Below are 17,969 nucleotides of genomic sequence, written 5' to 3'. Positions count from 1 at the left end.
TACCTCAAAATAATAATAGTAAAAATGATCAGTATAATACAAGATCATGAGTAGTATGTGATCTTTCAGAATCACTTTCTTCAGATGAAACAAAACCTCAGTTTTACTGAAATAACAGAGATGGGATACAGGACACTCTATAGTGAAAGGTGTGTTGTTGGAATGTTACATTAATGATATGTAAACATATGTTTACATATAATTAATAGTATTGTAAACTGAAGTTTGAAAAAAATTCAAGTATTAAAACTTCTATAATAATTAGCAGCACAGTATCAGATTCAATAGTAAAGCAATGTGTAAGCCCATGATACTGTTCAATCAACAGTATCTGGGTCCACATACGAGCATGGCTATTTACACATGTGATTATATTTTCCAGGCGACTGAAAAGCTCTCCTGCATTTTGTATTTCATTTTTAAATAACAGTCAACCTAGTTATTACTTTGATTTCAGGTGAAATATACCAATATTATCTCTATAATATACCTCTATAAGTAATCATCTCTTGATTCAAAAGCAGTGCCCTTTTACACATGTAATGTTGTTATGTCCTGTCCTGTCCTCCCGCTGTTTATCGATTTTGCTCGAGCAGACCCAGTAAAATTGTGAGACGTGTTACTGTGTTTGGCATACCTAATACGTCACGGGTAGCTTGCCAGGCTTTGCCCTGCAGGCGAGATACTCTCGGGTCGGCCATGTTGGCTGCGTGCAAGGCAAACCCCTTCCCGCTGTGCTATCGCTCCAGCCCAATCTTACATGTAAAATGTATATATGTGCAAATGGAGCCAATAATTACATTTACTGATAATATTTTGATAATTGCTTGTATTACTAGCATTTAGGATTTTCCAAACATTTCTTGCCCTCAACCAGCAATAAAATGCCATACACAAACTAGATCCAGGGGAAAATAACTAGAAAACAAAGGATAAGCTTCTAACTATAAAGTTCTGGAATTTAATGTCTGAGTTCAAAGAAAGAATAAAAAGCCAAACGCTAACTTACAACAAAAACAGTTATAATTTTTAATAATAACAAGACCCCCAGATTTCTAATTACAACCTTGACGAGGAAAATTTAAATAAGAACTGAAATCCTCTTCTACAATCTGCTACCTATAACCTGACATCCCAAATTGAACATTTTAATTTGCAGTAATGGCACGTTATTTTTCTTTGGATTTATTAAAAGTCTTTGCAGACTAGATCGTAAGTCATGAAAGTAAATGGACATAAGGCAGAAAAAAACTTCTACTCCACTCGGAAAATCAACCTTCATACCAAAATCTGTATATTTAGAAGTAACATAAGAGTACTTTGATCAAAATAGATCTCAAATTTCATTATAACAGAAAAATAGGTTACCAAACTTATATAACAGAGATAAAACATCTTGAGGCCCAGAGGTTTACAGGATTGTTTTTTCTTTTTGCTTTTTGGGTCACACCCAGCAATGCTGAGGGGTTATTCCTGGCTCTGCTCTCAGGAATTACTCCTGGCGGCGCTCAGGGGACCATATAGTATGCTGGGAATCGAACTCAGGTCAGTGGCGTGCAAGGCAAACGCCCTACCCGCTGTGCTATTGCTCCAGCCCCGGTTTACAGGTATTTTTAATGAAAGAAGCCATGGCAAAAAAAAAAAAAAAAAACCCTGCTGTTCTACTAGACTAAAATTATATATCACTGCACAGATGGATTTAGTTATTTATCTATATATGTACACATATATATTAAAATATTTTGGAATAAATACATTGAACTTTAACAACATTTATGAACAATAGTGTAAATACTTGCCTTCACTACAGAAAGGTCTCTTAACTCCTGAGAAATTTACTGTTTCATGAAGAGTCTTCTCCTCTTGGCAATATTCACAATATGTAACTATGCAATGCAACTTCTTATAGTCATCTGAACAAGTTTTGCTGCAGAATTGATGCACTTTGTTCTAAATGCACAATGGCAACCTCGGTAAGTATAAAAGCACCTCAAGAATAAGTTTAAAAAAACAAAAAACTTTAACAGAAACTTATATCATGACCTACAAACCTCCCTCAGCTACACATTTCCTATGGACTAAAAATATCTCATTTAAGTCACTTACTACTAAATTTAAATGATGCAACAAAATTCAATACTATTATCTGTTTTAAAAACTACCTGGTTAACAGCACGGCCATGGCCCCAGAAGCACAAGAACTTAATGCAGAACCCAGCAGCTTGGAGCAGAAAAGTGAACGGACTATGCGTTGATCCAGCCCATCAAGTCTGCCGGAGGGGAAAGGGTGTTGCCCCATTCGCCCTCTCCTCTCTGGAAAGAAAGATGGCGGCCACATGGGAGCCTTGTGGACAGCAGGTATGAGCCGGGAGTGTGGGGGCGACTAAAACCTCATGGGAAGGGGGGAGTTTCGCTCCGCCCTTCACGCCCTACCGAGGCCACCAGTTGCCCCCCGCGAGCGGCTCTCCAGCACGGCCACGACTCCAGAACACAGAAACCAATTTCTTAACTATCTGACTTTCAGTAGAAATACTTCCAGGGTCAATAGGTAAAATAGCAGAAATCCAAAATCAACATTTAATTCTTGAACCCAGCTGTAGAAAGCAAATCACTTCACAATGCTTTTTCAGCATGTCTGTTTGGGGGGTGGGGGGGTAAACTCTAAATAATAGTGGTGAATCTTTTATTGAAACAATGAATCTAATCAAAGCAGATAGAGTGTTAACTAGAATTCATCTGCCTCACAGGGACGGGGAGGGGTGGGGGGTGGGGTTTTATTGGGGTTCTTCATGGTAAAAAATAAGTATTGGTAAAGGGAAATGTGTTTGATATTTGCATGACTGAGACATAAACCTGAAAGCTTTGTAACCTTTCCCACAGTGATTCAATAAATAAATAAAAAAGAAAAAAAAAAAAACTACCTGGTTAAAAAGAGCAAAACATCCACTAGATAAATCTAGAAACAGATGAAAAAAAAAAAAAAAAAGATAAAACAGATACAAAAAAAGATGAGAATCCTGATGTTAATAACATTTCCATTCAAAACATACTCATGAATATATTCAAATAGGCTTAATCATATTCCTGTCACACAACTTAACAGCAATTCAATTGGATCCACACAATGCACTGATAAGAACTGTTAGTATTGTTAGTTTTTTTGAATGAAGCAAGGTTAGTAATTACTTCTCCTAACCCCAAACCTACAACAGCAAGAGCTACTGTTTTAAAATGCCAACAAATTGTGAACTTGTTAAAATTTCTGGGGAGATAATTTTTCCCCTTGTTTGTTATGAAGATTATACTCTATTTAAGTCATCTACCTAAAACTTAGCAAAGATATCAAAAGAAAAAAATAGGGAATGTGGAAGCAGAAAACAACTCAGGAAGGAATCATCAGTGAGAGTTGCCCTACGATTGACATATAAGAAATAGGAATAAGAACCACGGCAACTGCAGAGGTCGTTTCTGAATTCTCTCTGAGCAATACTCAGTGTATTCCTCAGCAGAAATCAGGAAGCCTAGTTATGGGTACCACTCAGATACAGAAACAAATCACCTAGACTCAGATACAGAATGACTAGCACTGTAAAACATCTTATACACCCACCCCTTGTTATATACTCCACAGACTCGAAAAAGGGAAGAATGTTGAATACTACTCAAGGAAGAAAAAGGAAATTAGGGCCATCTTATCAATTCATTTATTCATTCAACTGTTACTGCTTCCTTATGAAAACAAAAACTTAATGAGCAGATTTTTTGCAAATGGCAAAAGATATGGCAAAGTGAATGAATACACTAGAAGATGGAAAGACAGAAATATAATTTATAGTAGGATACTTTTTTAAAAATACAACTGAACTAATTAAATTTATTAAAATACAACTTATTAAATGACAAATTCTAGTTCTTATAGGTAGCAGGCCATGTAAGATGGTTTAGATTTTACAGAAAACACATGAAGAATGAAGCAAAAATAGGAAGAAATGCGGTATAAGTAGATGCTCCAAATATGTACCTAAACAAAGTGATATTCTACACACTGTTGTAACTGTAATATGATTTTAAGAAGTACTGACTTGAAAAGAAACTTCTAACAACACTTCCACATTTTAAAAAAAGTAACTACTATAATCATAAAACCTAAAAAGTTGATCTTAATCAAAATAAATGTAAAGTTATTTTTCTAGACCTTCATTTTAACATTAGATAGCATTATTAACAAAATATAACTTGCCTCCCATTCCAGGATCTCTGGCTTGGAACAAAAGGAATTTTTACAATAGTTGCATTTCAACTGAATGTCACTTGGAACTACAAACTGTCCATTTGTAGATGACTGCATACTTAGTGCCTAAAACAAAGAATAGAATACACTGAGTTGTGGATTCCTTAAATTTTACTTTTCATTATTTTCAATTACCTTGATTAAATATTTCCCTAAACATAGGAAACAGCATTTCTAGTTTGTCCTTTAAAATCATGCAGATAGGGATAGGAGAGAGAGAGAGAGAGAGAGAGGTAGCCTATCCAGGTTTAATCTCTGGCACCTCATGTGGTCCTTTGAACACCATCAGACTGCTTTCTGAGAGGAAAGCCATGACTAAATCCTGAGCACAACTGGGAGAAAAAAAGAATTACGCTTCCATCACAAAGATTTTGAAACTTAAGCTCAATGTATTTTTTACCACATGACTACTCTTATTTTAAAAATTTGTTTTTTGGGGTGGGGGGGTGGGGTTTTATTGGGGTTCTTCATGGTAAAAAATAAGTATTGGTAAAGGGAAATGTGTTTGATATTTGCATGACTGAGACATAAACCTGAAAGCTTTGTAACCTTTCCCACAGTGATTCAATAAATAAATAAATAAATAAATTTTTTAAAAAAGTTGTTTTTTACTTTAAGGAAATGTAAAAAAAAATAATGTGAGATTAACTGAGTTAACTGAGTTTTGAATTCATAAAGAATGTTAAAAATTGAAAAACCACTAAGTCCCAGTTGTCTTTGCAATAGTTAATTTACTAATGATTTAGTCCAATTTCATCACAGCCATCATTCTCACTGATAACACCTTATATATTAAACTGATCCTTTCTGTACACAGAGACAAGCAGGCATTTATTTTAGATTGCTTATAGTTTTAAGAGTTAAAATAGTTTACAGAAAGTGATGTAAAATTACTTTAAAAAAAAACAGGTTTTAAAAATTTTGCTTTTTTCACTAGAAGAGGTAGGGTGCTTGTCTTGCACCCAGCCAACCCAGAGTTTGATGTCCAGTCAGGAGTGATCCCTCAGTGCAGAACCAGGAGTAAGCCCTGAACACTGCTGGGTGTGGCCCAACTCCCTCCCCCCCAAAAAAGGTTTTGCTTTGGGGCTGGATAGTGGGTATTTGGTACAGCATTGGCCTTAGACACAGCCAACAGGGGTTTGATCCCACAGCACCGCCAAGACTGGTTCCTGAAAATACAGAGCCAGTAAGCCTTGAGCACTGCTAGAAGTGGCACAAAACCAACCAAACAAAAATTAGTAATAGTAATTGTTTTAAAAAATAAAAATTTGCCTTTTAATGAGTGGTAACTGCACTGGTAGTTAAGAATCATTCTTTAATCCACACTGCATATAATTCTCTAAATTTATAAAAGAACTAACAAAAAATATAAGGGCGAGAGTGAAAAGGGAAGGGAAATGATTATTTTTATTGGGGTGGGGGGTGAGTGGGGGATTGGGCCATACCCAGTGATGTTCAGGTCTTACTCCTCGCTCTGTGTTCAGGGATCATTTCTAGTGATATTAAAGAGACAGAACTGGGGTTGGCTGCATTCAAGGAATGGACATTAACACCTCTATCTCTCCGGTCTCTATTATTTCTTAAACTTCTGTCCAGGGGCCAAAGATAGTTCAGCAGATAGGGCGCGTATCTTGCATAACGCTGACCCAGTCCATTCCTCTATACCTCAGATGGTACCCCAAGACCTACCAGGAGTGATCCCTTAGATGAGTCATAGGGCATATCTACCTCATTAATTTTTTTTTCCTGTGGGACACTAGTGAAGGGAGTGGGCACTCTGACAACGGATATAGTATAATTCTAATATATCCATATAAATTATAGTTAACAGTAGTATAATACACATACTAACAAACTGTAATTAAAACACACACAAAAAAATCTTTTTTTGTCTTTTTGGGTCACACCCAATAATGCTCAGGGGTTTCATCTGGCTCGGCATTCGGGAATTACTCCTGGTAGTGCTCAGGGGTCCATATGGGACTCCTGGGATTGAATCTGGTTTGGCCACGTGCAAGGCAGACTCCCTACCCGCTGTGAATCACTCCAGCCTCCAAAAAACACAAAAATTTCTCCCCAGATTTTAAAAAATAATTAAAATTTATGGAAAGATAATAAAGTACATTTAAGACAGCCTCTCTCATCTAATATATTTTTTTAAAAACTAGAGCTAGAGAGACAGTACAAGAAAAGCCCTTGCCTTGTGTGCGGCCAACCTGGGTTTTATCCCTGGCACACCATACGGTCTCCTTAGTGCCACCAGAGGTGATCCCTAAGTTGAGAGCCAAAAGTAATGCTGAGCACTGCTGGATGTGACCCCCAAACCAAATAAATATATATATAAAACAAAATAAAATTAAGCCAGCAACATTATTCTTAGTGTTTCTACAAACCTAAACTACATTGAAGCTATCATTTCAAAACAGAGGAAATACTGTTTTATTATCTTGCTTGAAATAAAAAACTGAAAGGCAAACTTCAAAAAGTATGGCTTGCTCTAAGTTTAAAAAGGGGACATGTGCACACTTACACACACACACACACATACTCACACAAGTTTCTTAAGTGTTACTTTGCACTACTTTTAAGTGGAGCTACTGGATTCTGAGGCCACATAGAGCTTATCTAGATACTTCGCTCAGAAATAAAGGGTCTCTAGGCTCCCAGAATCAGGAATGCCCCCCCCCCCCCAACCTCCACCCTCTCCCTGCGTTTCTGCTTTCCTGGCAGTCAAGCCCAAGAACTGCCAACTGCCTCTGGGCACCATTTAAGCGCATTAATGGCCAGGATCCATACTCACAAACGCATCTAGGAAGACAGCATGCAGAGATTCCTCCAGACCCCAAAATCACCATCCAGTTAAAAAAATAAACAGGCTGGAGCAATAGTACAGCTGTTAGGGCCTTTGCCTTGCCTGCAGCCAACCTGTTTCTATTCCCAGCATCCCATATGGTCCCCGGAGTACTGCCAGAAGTAATTCCTGAGTGCAGAGCCAGGAGTAACCCCTGTGCATCTCCGGGTGTGACCCAAACAGCAAATAAAATAAAATAAAATATTTTAACTCCTGTTGTAGCACCCTAAGAAAAGACTGTAGAATTCCAGGATCATGAGGCCACTTTTATGCCACTGATATACCAAAGAGCAGAACACCATATGTGATGTGGTGGTATGTAGAAGGTAACCAATCTTAATTACACACACACACAAACACACACACACACACACACGCGCGTGCATGCACACACACACATTAGCCACAAGACTCAAACTCTAACAACATGTTAATGATGTCTAATTCAGAAGTTAAATGGCTTCAAGATGAGATACAACAATTTTCACACACTTTCCTCTAAGGAAACCTTAGATCACTTTTTGTCAACTATTCTTAATACAAAATAAATTATTTAACATTTGCCATTGGGGCAGGCTTGGGTGGTGGTGGTAAAACTCAGAATAAAGATGGTGGGAAGGTCTAATGACAGTGGGATTGGTATTGAAATACTGAATGTAATCAATTCCTGTGAACAACTCTGAAAATAAAAAAAAAGAAGAAGAAGAAAGAAAGGGTCTGTGCACATATTGCTTTGGGGGTTAGGATCAAACCCAGGGATCCAAATATAACAAGGAACTCTATCTCCATTCTATAAAGTACTGATAATGTACAGGATTATCAACGTATACAAGCACACACACACAAAAATAAGTGATGCCCACCAAGCACCGTGTGTGAATGTGTGTTTGTGTGTTCGATTCCTCGGCCCCTCTCGGAGAGCCCGGCAAGCTACCGAGAGTATCTCGCCCGCACGGCAGAGCCTGGCAAGCTTCCCGTGACGTATTCGATATGCCAAACACAGTAACAACAAAGTCTCCAATGGAGACGTTACTGGGCCCGCTCGAGCAAATCGATGAACAACGGGAGGACAGTGACAGTGACAGATGTGAGTGACCAAGATCCCATCTTCCAAAATGAAAATCTAGTCCCCAAACGTGATGCTTACTCAAGTACATGACTATTACAAAACAACATTCATCTGGCAGAATTCAAAACCACCTTACTTTGAAGATTAGTAACTTGTTTTCGTTTTGGGGCCATAACCAGTGGTGCCAAGGCTTACTTGTAGTTCTGTTTTCAGGGTTGAACCTGGGTGAGCCTTAAGCAAGCCAAGCGGTTTCCTACTGTACCACGAAGGTTAATTACTTTTAGTAACTACTATACAGGCTGGAGTGATACCACAAGGGGTAGGGCATTTGCCTTGCATTCAGCCTACCCGGGTTCGATTTCTCTGCCCCTCTTGGAGAGCCCGGCAAGCTACCAAGAGTATCCCACCCACACGGCAAAGCCAAGCAATCTCTCTGTGGCATATGCCAAGCACAAAAACAACAAGTCTCAGAGTGGAGACATTACTGCACCCGCTCAAGCAAATCAATGAACAACGGGAGGACAGTGCTAACAGTGCTAACTACTGTACCAAACTCGGAGCAGTGACTAAAATATAGAACTTTTGGATAAATTAACTTGTGATGCGTGACTTAATGAACTGGTTTGAACCTTTGAGTAAAAATCTTACGTTTTTACACAGTAAAGAAACTCTCTACACTTTTCCATTTTTAAGGTTAAATTTGTAAGTCTAAACTAATACTAATAAACTAATACTATCCTGTGGGCCAGAGTGAGAGTACTGTGGGTAGGGCGTTTGCCTTGCAACTGCAAGAACCTGATTTTGATCCCCAGCATTCAACATGATCCCCCAAGCACCGCCAGGAGTAATTCCTGAGTGCAGAGCCAGAAGTAACCTGAGCATTGTTGGGTATGGCCTGAAACAAAATCAAAACGCCCAAAATAATGCTATCTCTGATACAATCTATACTGCAACTTTGATGGACTAGGTAAGAAAGTCAATCTTGACATAAATCAAAACTATCACCATGACACTGTCTACTATAATCAGTACAATCCCCACGTAAATGGCAGATAAGGTAATATTTAAGCTCATTATTTTTAGTCTAAATAATCCTAGGTCCTTCACAAATCTGCCATAAAATGGAATTTGGAGTGGTGAGGGAGCAAAGGGCAAAGTTATACAAACAATGTGGGCAGAACAATGCTCAAGGAGCCTAGTGATACTTAATCGATCAGGTAAAATGGTCCAATGCTGTGGCTTGGTGGCATGCTATTGCTTGGGCTTAATGGTGTTATGAAGCCTGCAGAGCTAGAGCAGATATTTCTGGAGGGGAGAGTCAAAGGAAGGAAAGAGGGAAGGATGCGAGTGCTGGAAAGAGAAAATTAAACCTCATCTCCAAATCCCAGAATTTGGAATTTTAAGAGTTACAATTCATACAACTGTCCATACTAAGAAAATATTACATATCAGATACTGAGATCAATTATACTAGGATCTTTTTCTCTAGTCTAAGTTATAAATAACAAAAGTCCCTAAGTCCAAATGCTGTTTATTCTGACTACATAATCACTAATCATCAATCAACTCTCATCAAAATATAAAATTAGCAAATTAAATAAAGCAAAGAACATTACATGTTTTCTATATATATTGAATAGGGGACTGAGATTATACAAAGTAAGTAACAAACCTGAAATTTAGCTACACAACTGGAATTGCAAAAGTTATACAGTTTTCCATCAGGCATTGTGGCTTGATATTGAGGTAAAGAGTTTCGTTTACAAAAATGGCAAATAATTCCCAAACCTAGGAGAGAAGATACAAATCTGATTTCTTCAAGAAGTAATAAAAGCTTTGTAAAACTCCTAGCTGACCTCTGAGAACAGTTTTGAAATTAAGCTTTGTAAATTTTTATTATTTTCAAAATAATCTGCAGCTTAAATGTATCAGGTTTCTATAACCACATGGATCAATAAAAAATCTCAGTCCAGGAAAACAGATTTATTAACATAATTATAGACTTCAAAAACTAAAAAAAATTTTAATTTATGGAATGACCAAAGTTATTTTAAAGTTGAAGCAAATTTATTATGATAATAAAACCAAATTTAAAGAAGAAATAATAGCTATGGGCTGAGTCATGTTATTGTGCTTTTTTCCAACTTTCCAAATACCTGAAACTTACTTTGTGATTTTGCATATTTTGTCTTGTGACTATTCATGCAAGCTGTAGAACAATATGGCTCCATATAACCATTAGGGCCTATACACTGAGTCATATCAAAAAACCTGCACTGTGTCCGGCAACCAGTACATGTGGTCAGTTTTCCATATTTCTAAAATTTGAAACAAAAATACAGTTAACCATAATTTTAAAAGGTAAAGTTGTATATTTTTTAATTATACATTTTCTTTCTGTGAAACAAGTCTGTTACATCTCTAATCAGGTTTAATGAATTCCAGAAGTCTTCATCTGGATACAAAATGTTCCTAGCAATGAAGCTAAGTTAAATAAAAGTTTCCTACAAAAATAGTTTTTCTCCAAACATTTAACAGAATGCCTATACATACATAAATGAAAACTGAACATCAAAAAGAGTACAGTGTATTCTTATAATAACAACACAATTCTTTATCACTTAACAATGACATTAAATGAACCTACAAAATATATATATATATAAACCTTATGGAAGAACCACAATTCTTCAACACAACAATTTCAAGACAATAAATACTTTCCCACTGAGCTGCTGTTAAAAACACTTCTGTGACTTAAAACTTATTACATTTAAAACTTGATTCAATGATAATGAAATAAATTATTCAAAATTATTTTTGGATATCAAGGTTACTAATTAGTTAATAAATAATAACAAAAATCCATTCTTCTGTAAAAAATAATTTGTCAGCTGATAGAATTAAAAGAAATGAGATAAAATATATGAAGGTAAGACTTAAGGAGTTATACTTTAAAAGTTAGTAGGATAAACACAGAAACACTAAGACAGTCTTACAGAAAAAAGCAATTCAGATAAACTGGTATATATGATTTTCAAAATTATCATCATAGACGTAATTAGAAAACAAGCATAAATGGAGTAAAACTTTTAAGTACAACTTGTATTTGAACTCTTCTGAAAAGTTACAGAACTACTACAACCAATTAAATCATTATCATACCTAAATTTCCAAAATAATTTTTACTGTCTTTCCACCTGATTCTATTATTTATTCATGCTTATACCCAGCAACATCTAAATCTAATATAGCATGATGACATAAGAAGGCACCAAATGTTCCATGGGTAAATCTCTAACAGATGTGAAGGAATCTGATAATCAGACTATAAACAGCATTTAAAGCAGGTAAACTGTATGGATAAACTTCACAACTTCCACAGGATTTAAGAAAACAGAGGTAAATTTAAAGAAAAAAAACAGTAAAAACTAACATCAACATCAACACATACACAAATTAAAAAATAGAAAAACATTTATCATACAATAAATAAAACAGATCTGAGAAAACAGTTATGTGTATGTTTTTTTCTTCACTCAGGTACCATAAAAATAACCCATGCTGCCTGTTCTTTATTTACTGAACTATCATTAAAAAAGAAGCCATAATTTTTACTTTTTTTTTCTTTTTGGGTCACACCTAGCGATGCACAGGGGTTACTCCTGGTTCATGCACTCAGGAATTACTCCTGGCCATGCTCGAGAGACCATATAGGACGCTGGGAATCGAACCCGGGTCGGGCCGCGTGCAAGGCAAATGCCCTACCCGCTGTGTTATCACTCCAGCCCCATAATTTTTACTTTTAAAGTAGAAAATAACCCATTCTTCCTCTTCCTCCAAAATAAAAAATAGTAATAGCGAAAAAAAAAGAATACCTGCAAATCTATTGACTGTAATGATGAGTATATATACCGATGTTCCAAGCAACGAAGTCTTGAGAAACCCAGGTGGGTGGGGACCCGCCACGAGTCCCTACACTCCAAGGACTAGATCTCTCCCCATCCAGGACAGAGGCCCCGTGGGGGTGGCGTCCAGAGCCGTGGCCAGGAGCGGGAGTCTTTATGTTTTTGCATTAACAGCATGTTTTCCAAAGGACTCTATCATAGTAAAAATTTTCTTTGACCATAAGAAAATTCATCAATAAAAACAATGGAAAGATAAAAGAATGTTTAAATTTGGAACACTAATATTACCAAGAAGCCTGCCATATGTCAGAAGGATTACAGAAAGAAAAAGTAGCTCCTAGTAGGTCAAAAAAATCTATCAACAATATAAAAAAACTCCAATCACCTCTAACCTCAGATTAGGAATTTTTTTTTTGTTTATTAAAAGCATTCTTCATTTTGACACTGATTTGAATGGCAGAATGATCATACAATTAGTAAGTTTTAAGACGTACCAATAAAAAGTAGAACAGCTGAATTGGATCAAGTAAACAAGGAGCTAATCAACATTGACAAATGCTTTATCTGAGGAGAATGAGAGAGTACTATCAGAAAGATAGAATCATTAATACTGAGAATATCTTAACAAAGCCACTTTCATAACCACCAGTGTTTCAACACAAAGGATCCATCTAATAAAAAAGAAATATTTACTCATGTCACATTTTCTATGTTTCAAATTGTACACAATAAAAATCATTAAATGTTATAAAATGCATTGTGTCATTTTATAAAACAAAATTAAGTAGAACAAATCCACTTTTATATTCCCTGCACACGGGAAAAATAAACCTATTTATGAATTAAGTGAAAAAGAATGAGACAGAATTGATTGAATTCGATACTGGTAGGGATAAATACTGGATAATTTAGGGTAAATTGATTTTCAGCTTCTTTTTTTAAAAACGACTTAATAATTTTTAAATAATAACCTTCATTTAGAATTTATATCAAATAAATCACACAGATAATTATTCCAAAATCTTTTATTTAGAACAACTCTACATGATACTGAAATTAAATATCACGTTATTTTAAAAAATCTTTACTCGTAACTTTCCTCTTCCAATCTACAATAAAATTTGTTTAGTACAATGAATTTGAACTAAATGAAACCTTTTGTAGTTTAAGTGAATATTTTAATTTAAGAAACTCCTGCATGGAATGGTGCTTAAGAGAGAAAAACTTAATATACACTTTACTAGTTACTACAAATATAAACTAGGAAACGGGCATTGTTCCAGAATCTCAGCCTACACAGAACCTACTTTTTAGTACATTCATATGCAATGTAAATATATTATCTTTATATTCATTAACACTAATGAAATTTAGCACAATCTGTCATTTTTATTGGTGGTAACAAACCACATTGCTTTTACCAGAATCTGAACTTTACAGGGGAATAGAGAAGGAGGAGAATCCATAGCTTTTATATCATTTATATTCAGCTTTACCTCAAAATACATTATAGTTAAAGATTAGTACATTTAATATTCTTTTATTACTCTTCTTTTAATTTTCACTAAGACATTGTGATTTACAAAGTTCACACTAGAATCTTTCATGCATACAATGTCCCAACACTACAATATCATTGTATACCTGTGTCCCCCCTCCTTCCATCAATGTTAATGTTTTGATAAACATATTATATTTCAATTTTTTACATGATTTACTAATTATAATTTGGTATAACTGGTCCAGTTTACAGTCATAAATTTGATTTCTTGCATTTAATTTTATTCTGAGAATTTGTGTATCTATTACAAAGAATGCCTAAAGCACACAAGTAGTAAAGAACCAGTGATAGAGGAAGAGGCAATAAAACTTCAACAATGACTGAATTTTTAAACAGGAATCTAAGAAATAAATTCAGGTAGAATAAATTTCTTGAATTTATATTCAAGAAAATCACTATAATTATCTTTAAGTTGCAAGATGTTTGTGCTAAAAGGGGAAAAAAACAAAATTCACACCATAATATTCAGTGTTGACTATTGTAGTTTATCATTTTTCCCAACACAAATGTGCAACTTGTAATTTGAAAAGTTCGAACTGGCAATCTAAGTGAACAGTCTGCTGATAACTGTGTGTGTGTTGTGTGTGTGTATACTATTAAACAATATGAAGCAAATACATAAGCACACACAACACACATATAAATATAAAGGGGAAAATAACAATTGTACCATAGACAAATCAAACATGTCTTAGCTAATGCAGTAATAGAATAAACAAACATCACAAGCCTCTTGGTAGATATACTAAGAAGGAACGAGGATCACTTATGAAATACTTAAGCTAACAACTGCATTGCTTTCATCTAATCTTGAGAAACATACAACCAATCCAGCTTCAAAGTCATGCTACCATATACCCTAAAATATTAAAGTTTATCAAAGTCAAGAAAGTACAAGTTTAATGGCGGCCACATGGGAGCCTTGTGGACAGCAGGTATGAGCCGGGAGTGTGGGGGCAACTAAAACCTCATGGGAAGGGGGGCGTTCCGGTCCGTCCTTCACGCCCTACCGAGGTCACCAGTTGCCCCCCACGAGCGGCTCTCCAGCACGGCCACAGCCCCAGAAGCACAAGGGCTTAATGCAGAACCCAGCAGCTTGGAGCAGAAAAGTGAACGGACTATGCATTGATCCAGGCCATCAAGTCTGCTGGAGGGGAAAGGGTGTTGCCCCATTCGCCCTCTCCTCTCTGGAAAGAAAGATGGCGGCCACATGGGAGCCTTGTGGACAGCAGGTATGAGCCGGGAGTGTGGGGGCGACTAAAACCTCATGGGAAGGGGGGCGTTTCGGTCCGCCCTTCACGCCCTACCGAGGCCACCAGTTGCCCCCACGAGCGGCTCTCCAGCACGGCCACAGCCCCAGAAGCACAATGACCTAATGCAGAACCCAGCAGCTTGGAGCAGAAAAGTGAAAGGACTATGCGTTAATCCAGGCAATCATTTCTGCCCAGAGGGGAAAGGGTGTTGCTCCCTTCCGCCCTCCTCCCTCTGGAAAGAAAGATGGCGGCCACATGGGAGCCTTGTGGACAGCAGGTATGAGCCGGGGGTGTGGGGGCGACTAAAACCTCATGGAAGGGGGGCATTCTGGTCCGTCCTTCACGCCCTACCGAGGTCACCAGTTGCCCCCCACGAGCGGCTCTCCAGCACGGCCACGGCCCCAGAAGCACAAGGACTTAATGCAGAACCCAGCAGCTTGGAGCAGAAAAGTGAACGGACTATGTATTGATCCAGGCCATCAAGTCTGCCGGAGGGGAAAGGGTGTTGCCCCATTCGCCCTCTCCTCTCTGGAAAGAAAGATGGCGGCCACATGGGAGCCTTGTGGACAGCAGGTATGAGCCGGGAGTGTGGGGGCGACTAAAACCTCATGGGAAGGGGGGCGTTTCGGTCCGCCCTTCATGCCCTACCGAGGCCACCGGTTGCCCCCCGCGAGCGGCTCTCCAGCACGGCCAGGACTCCAGAACACAGAAACCAATTTCTTAACTATCTGACTTTCAGTAGAAATACTTCCAGGGTCAATAGGTAAAAGAGCAGAAATCCAAAACCAACATTTAATTCTTGAACCCAGCCGTAGAAAGCAAATCACTTCACAATGCTTTTTCAGCATGTCTGATTTGGGGGGGGGGGGGGGACTCTAAATAATAGTGGTGAATCTTTTATTGAAACAATGAATCTAATCAAAGCAGATAGAGTGTTAACTAGAATTCATCTGCCTCACAGGGACGGGGAGGGGTGGGGGGTGGGGTTTTATTGGGGTTCTTCATGGTAAAAAATAAGTATTGGTAAAGGGAAATGTGTTTGATATTTGCATGACTGAGACATAAACCTGAAAGCTTTGTAACCTTTCCCACAGTGATTCAATAAATAAATAAAAAAAAAGAAGAAGAAGAAGAAAGTACAAGTTTAAAGAGAGGATCTCCACACCCAGCAATAAGGAATTACCAGAGATAAGCTATAACCTCCACCTTTAACAACTAGAAAACTAGGTGAAAGATGTGAAACAACAGCTTTTAAACATCAAATATATCCAACTGTACGCTCAAGGGAAGAGAAAGTGACTTCCCCAACTTTTTTTATTGCTTTTTATCAGTTTCCAGGCACAGTGCCACAAACAGGCTTACAGTGATGGGAGAAGAAACTCTGAATACCTGGCCAGCAAGAATTGATGAGCAGAAATAAAGCGCAGTACAAAAAAAGGCACTTGGGTTACCTAATGAGGTTATATCTGGTTGAGAATTAATCTGTACGTATGTGAGAGTCGAGCTGGAGCGATAGCACAGCGGAGCTGGAGCCATAGCGCAGCGGGTAAAGCATTTGCCTTGCACGCAGCCAACATGGCCGACCCGAGTTCGATTCCTCCGCCCCCCTCGGAGAGCCCAGCAAGCTACCGAGACTATCTCGCCTGCACGGCAGAGCCCGGCAAGCTCCCCGTGACGTATTCGATATGCCAGACACAGTAACAACAAGTCTCATGATGGAGATGTTACTGGGCCCGCTTGAGCAAATCGGTGAATAACGGGAGGACTGTGATCTGTGATGTGAGTAAAGCACCAGAGGCAAGAGAAAGAATCTCAGAAAGCAGTACTTATTCCAAGATTTTCTCAATGTTGAGATAACTCTCTGTTCCTATTTGTTAAAAGGCAAGGAGCATCAGATAAAGTAGAAGGTATCACCACAAATGTGAAAAAAAAAATTAGATTAAAGTCTATACTACCAAAGGTTATGAAAAAACTTAAATGCAAGAACCCACAGAGATCCTGACAGCATACCAGGACAAACTTTAAAACCATTTGAAATAATATAATAAACCCAATTACCAATAATGTAAAATTAAAGATTTGAACTAAAAAATCTACCAAGCATTTTATAAAAAAATAAAATCAGAAGGGGCTGGAGAGATAGCACAGCAGGTAGGGCATTTCCCTTGCACACGGCCGACCCAGGTTCGATTCCCAGCATCCCATATGGTCCCCTGAGCACCGCCAGGAGTAACTCCTGAGTGCATCGCCAGGTGTGACCCAAAAAAGCAAAAATAAATAAATAAAATCAGTAAAATGGCTCATTAATATTCTTAGCTGTAGAAAGAGATCTATAAATGACAGATATAAAAAGCAAAGATGTTTAAAGAGCTATAATATGTGAACATTAAACAAACATTAGAAGAAAACATACACATAACAAAACAAAGAATGGAAGATATAAATAAGACCCAAATGAAACTTAGAAAAATGGTAACTATAATATGAAAAATATACTATGAGGGATCAAAGCAGTGAGTAGGGTATTTGCCTTACATGTGGCCAACAGAGTTTGATTCCCAGTAGTATCCCGTATGGAGGGACACACACACACACACACACACACACACACACACACACACACACTCACTCACTCATTAGAAAAGAATAGTAAAACTAAAGATAAAGCAATGAAACTCTCCAAAGAGGAGGGTAAAAAACACTTAAGATATAGCCTATGATCCTAAGAAGAAATTTCTTTTCTGGGGCTAGACAGCGGATTGGATGCCTGCCTTGCACGTAATCCCCAGCATCCCATGTTTCCCCAAGCACAGCCATGAATAACCCCTGAGCATCACTGAGTGTGGCCCAAAAACAAAGCTAAAAAAGAAATTAATTTTGCTATAAGGGATATAAACAGCTAAAATTTTACTTAAATCTACAGATTAGTCAGGTAGCAGTATTATATCAACATAAATTTTTTACTTGATAATTGTGCTATAGTAAAGAAATTTTTATAACTTTATAGTTAAATATTACTAGGGATAAGATATTGTG

At 37.5% G+C, this 17,969-nt stretch overlaps 1 protein-coding gene across 1 annotated transcript in view; it reads right to left on the bottom strand.

Annotated features, from left to right (window-relative positions):
* Positions 1-17,969, bottom strand: part of LOC130040773 (zinc finger MYM-type protein 2) — a 133,233-nt gene that overhangs the window by 44,224 nt on the left and 71,040 nt on the right. Inside the window, exons 7-10 of the mRNA XM_056132802.1 lie at positions 10,379-10,529; positions 9,884-9,999; positions 4,241-4,357; positions 1,800-1,950 (exon numbers count right to left, since the gene is read on the bottom strand). Of these exons, the coding sequence (XP_055988777.1) occupies positions 1,800-1,950; positions 4,241-4,357; positions 9,884-9,999; positions 10,379-10,529 (535 nt within the window). The remainder of the gene's footprint in view (positions 1-1,799; positions 1,951-4,240; positions 4,358-9,883; positions 10,000-10,378; positions 10,530-17,969) is intronic.

The sequence above is a fragment of the Sorex fumeus genome, unplaced genomic scaffold (genome assembly GCF_029834395.1).
Source record: "Sorex fumeus unplaced genomic scaffold, SorFum_2.1 ptg000095l, whole genome shotgun sequence".
NCBI classification, from domain to species: Eukaryota; Metazoa; Chordata; class Mammalia; order Eulipotyphla; family Soricidae; genus Sorex; species Sorex fumeus.
Note: the sequence above shows the minus strand (reverse complement) of the source record. Positions and strands in the feature narration are given on the sequence as shown.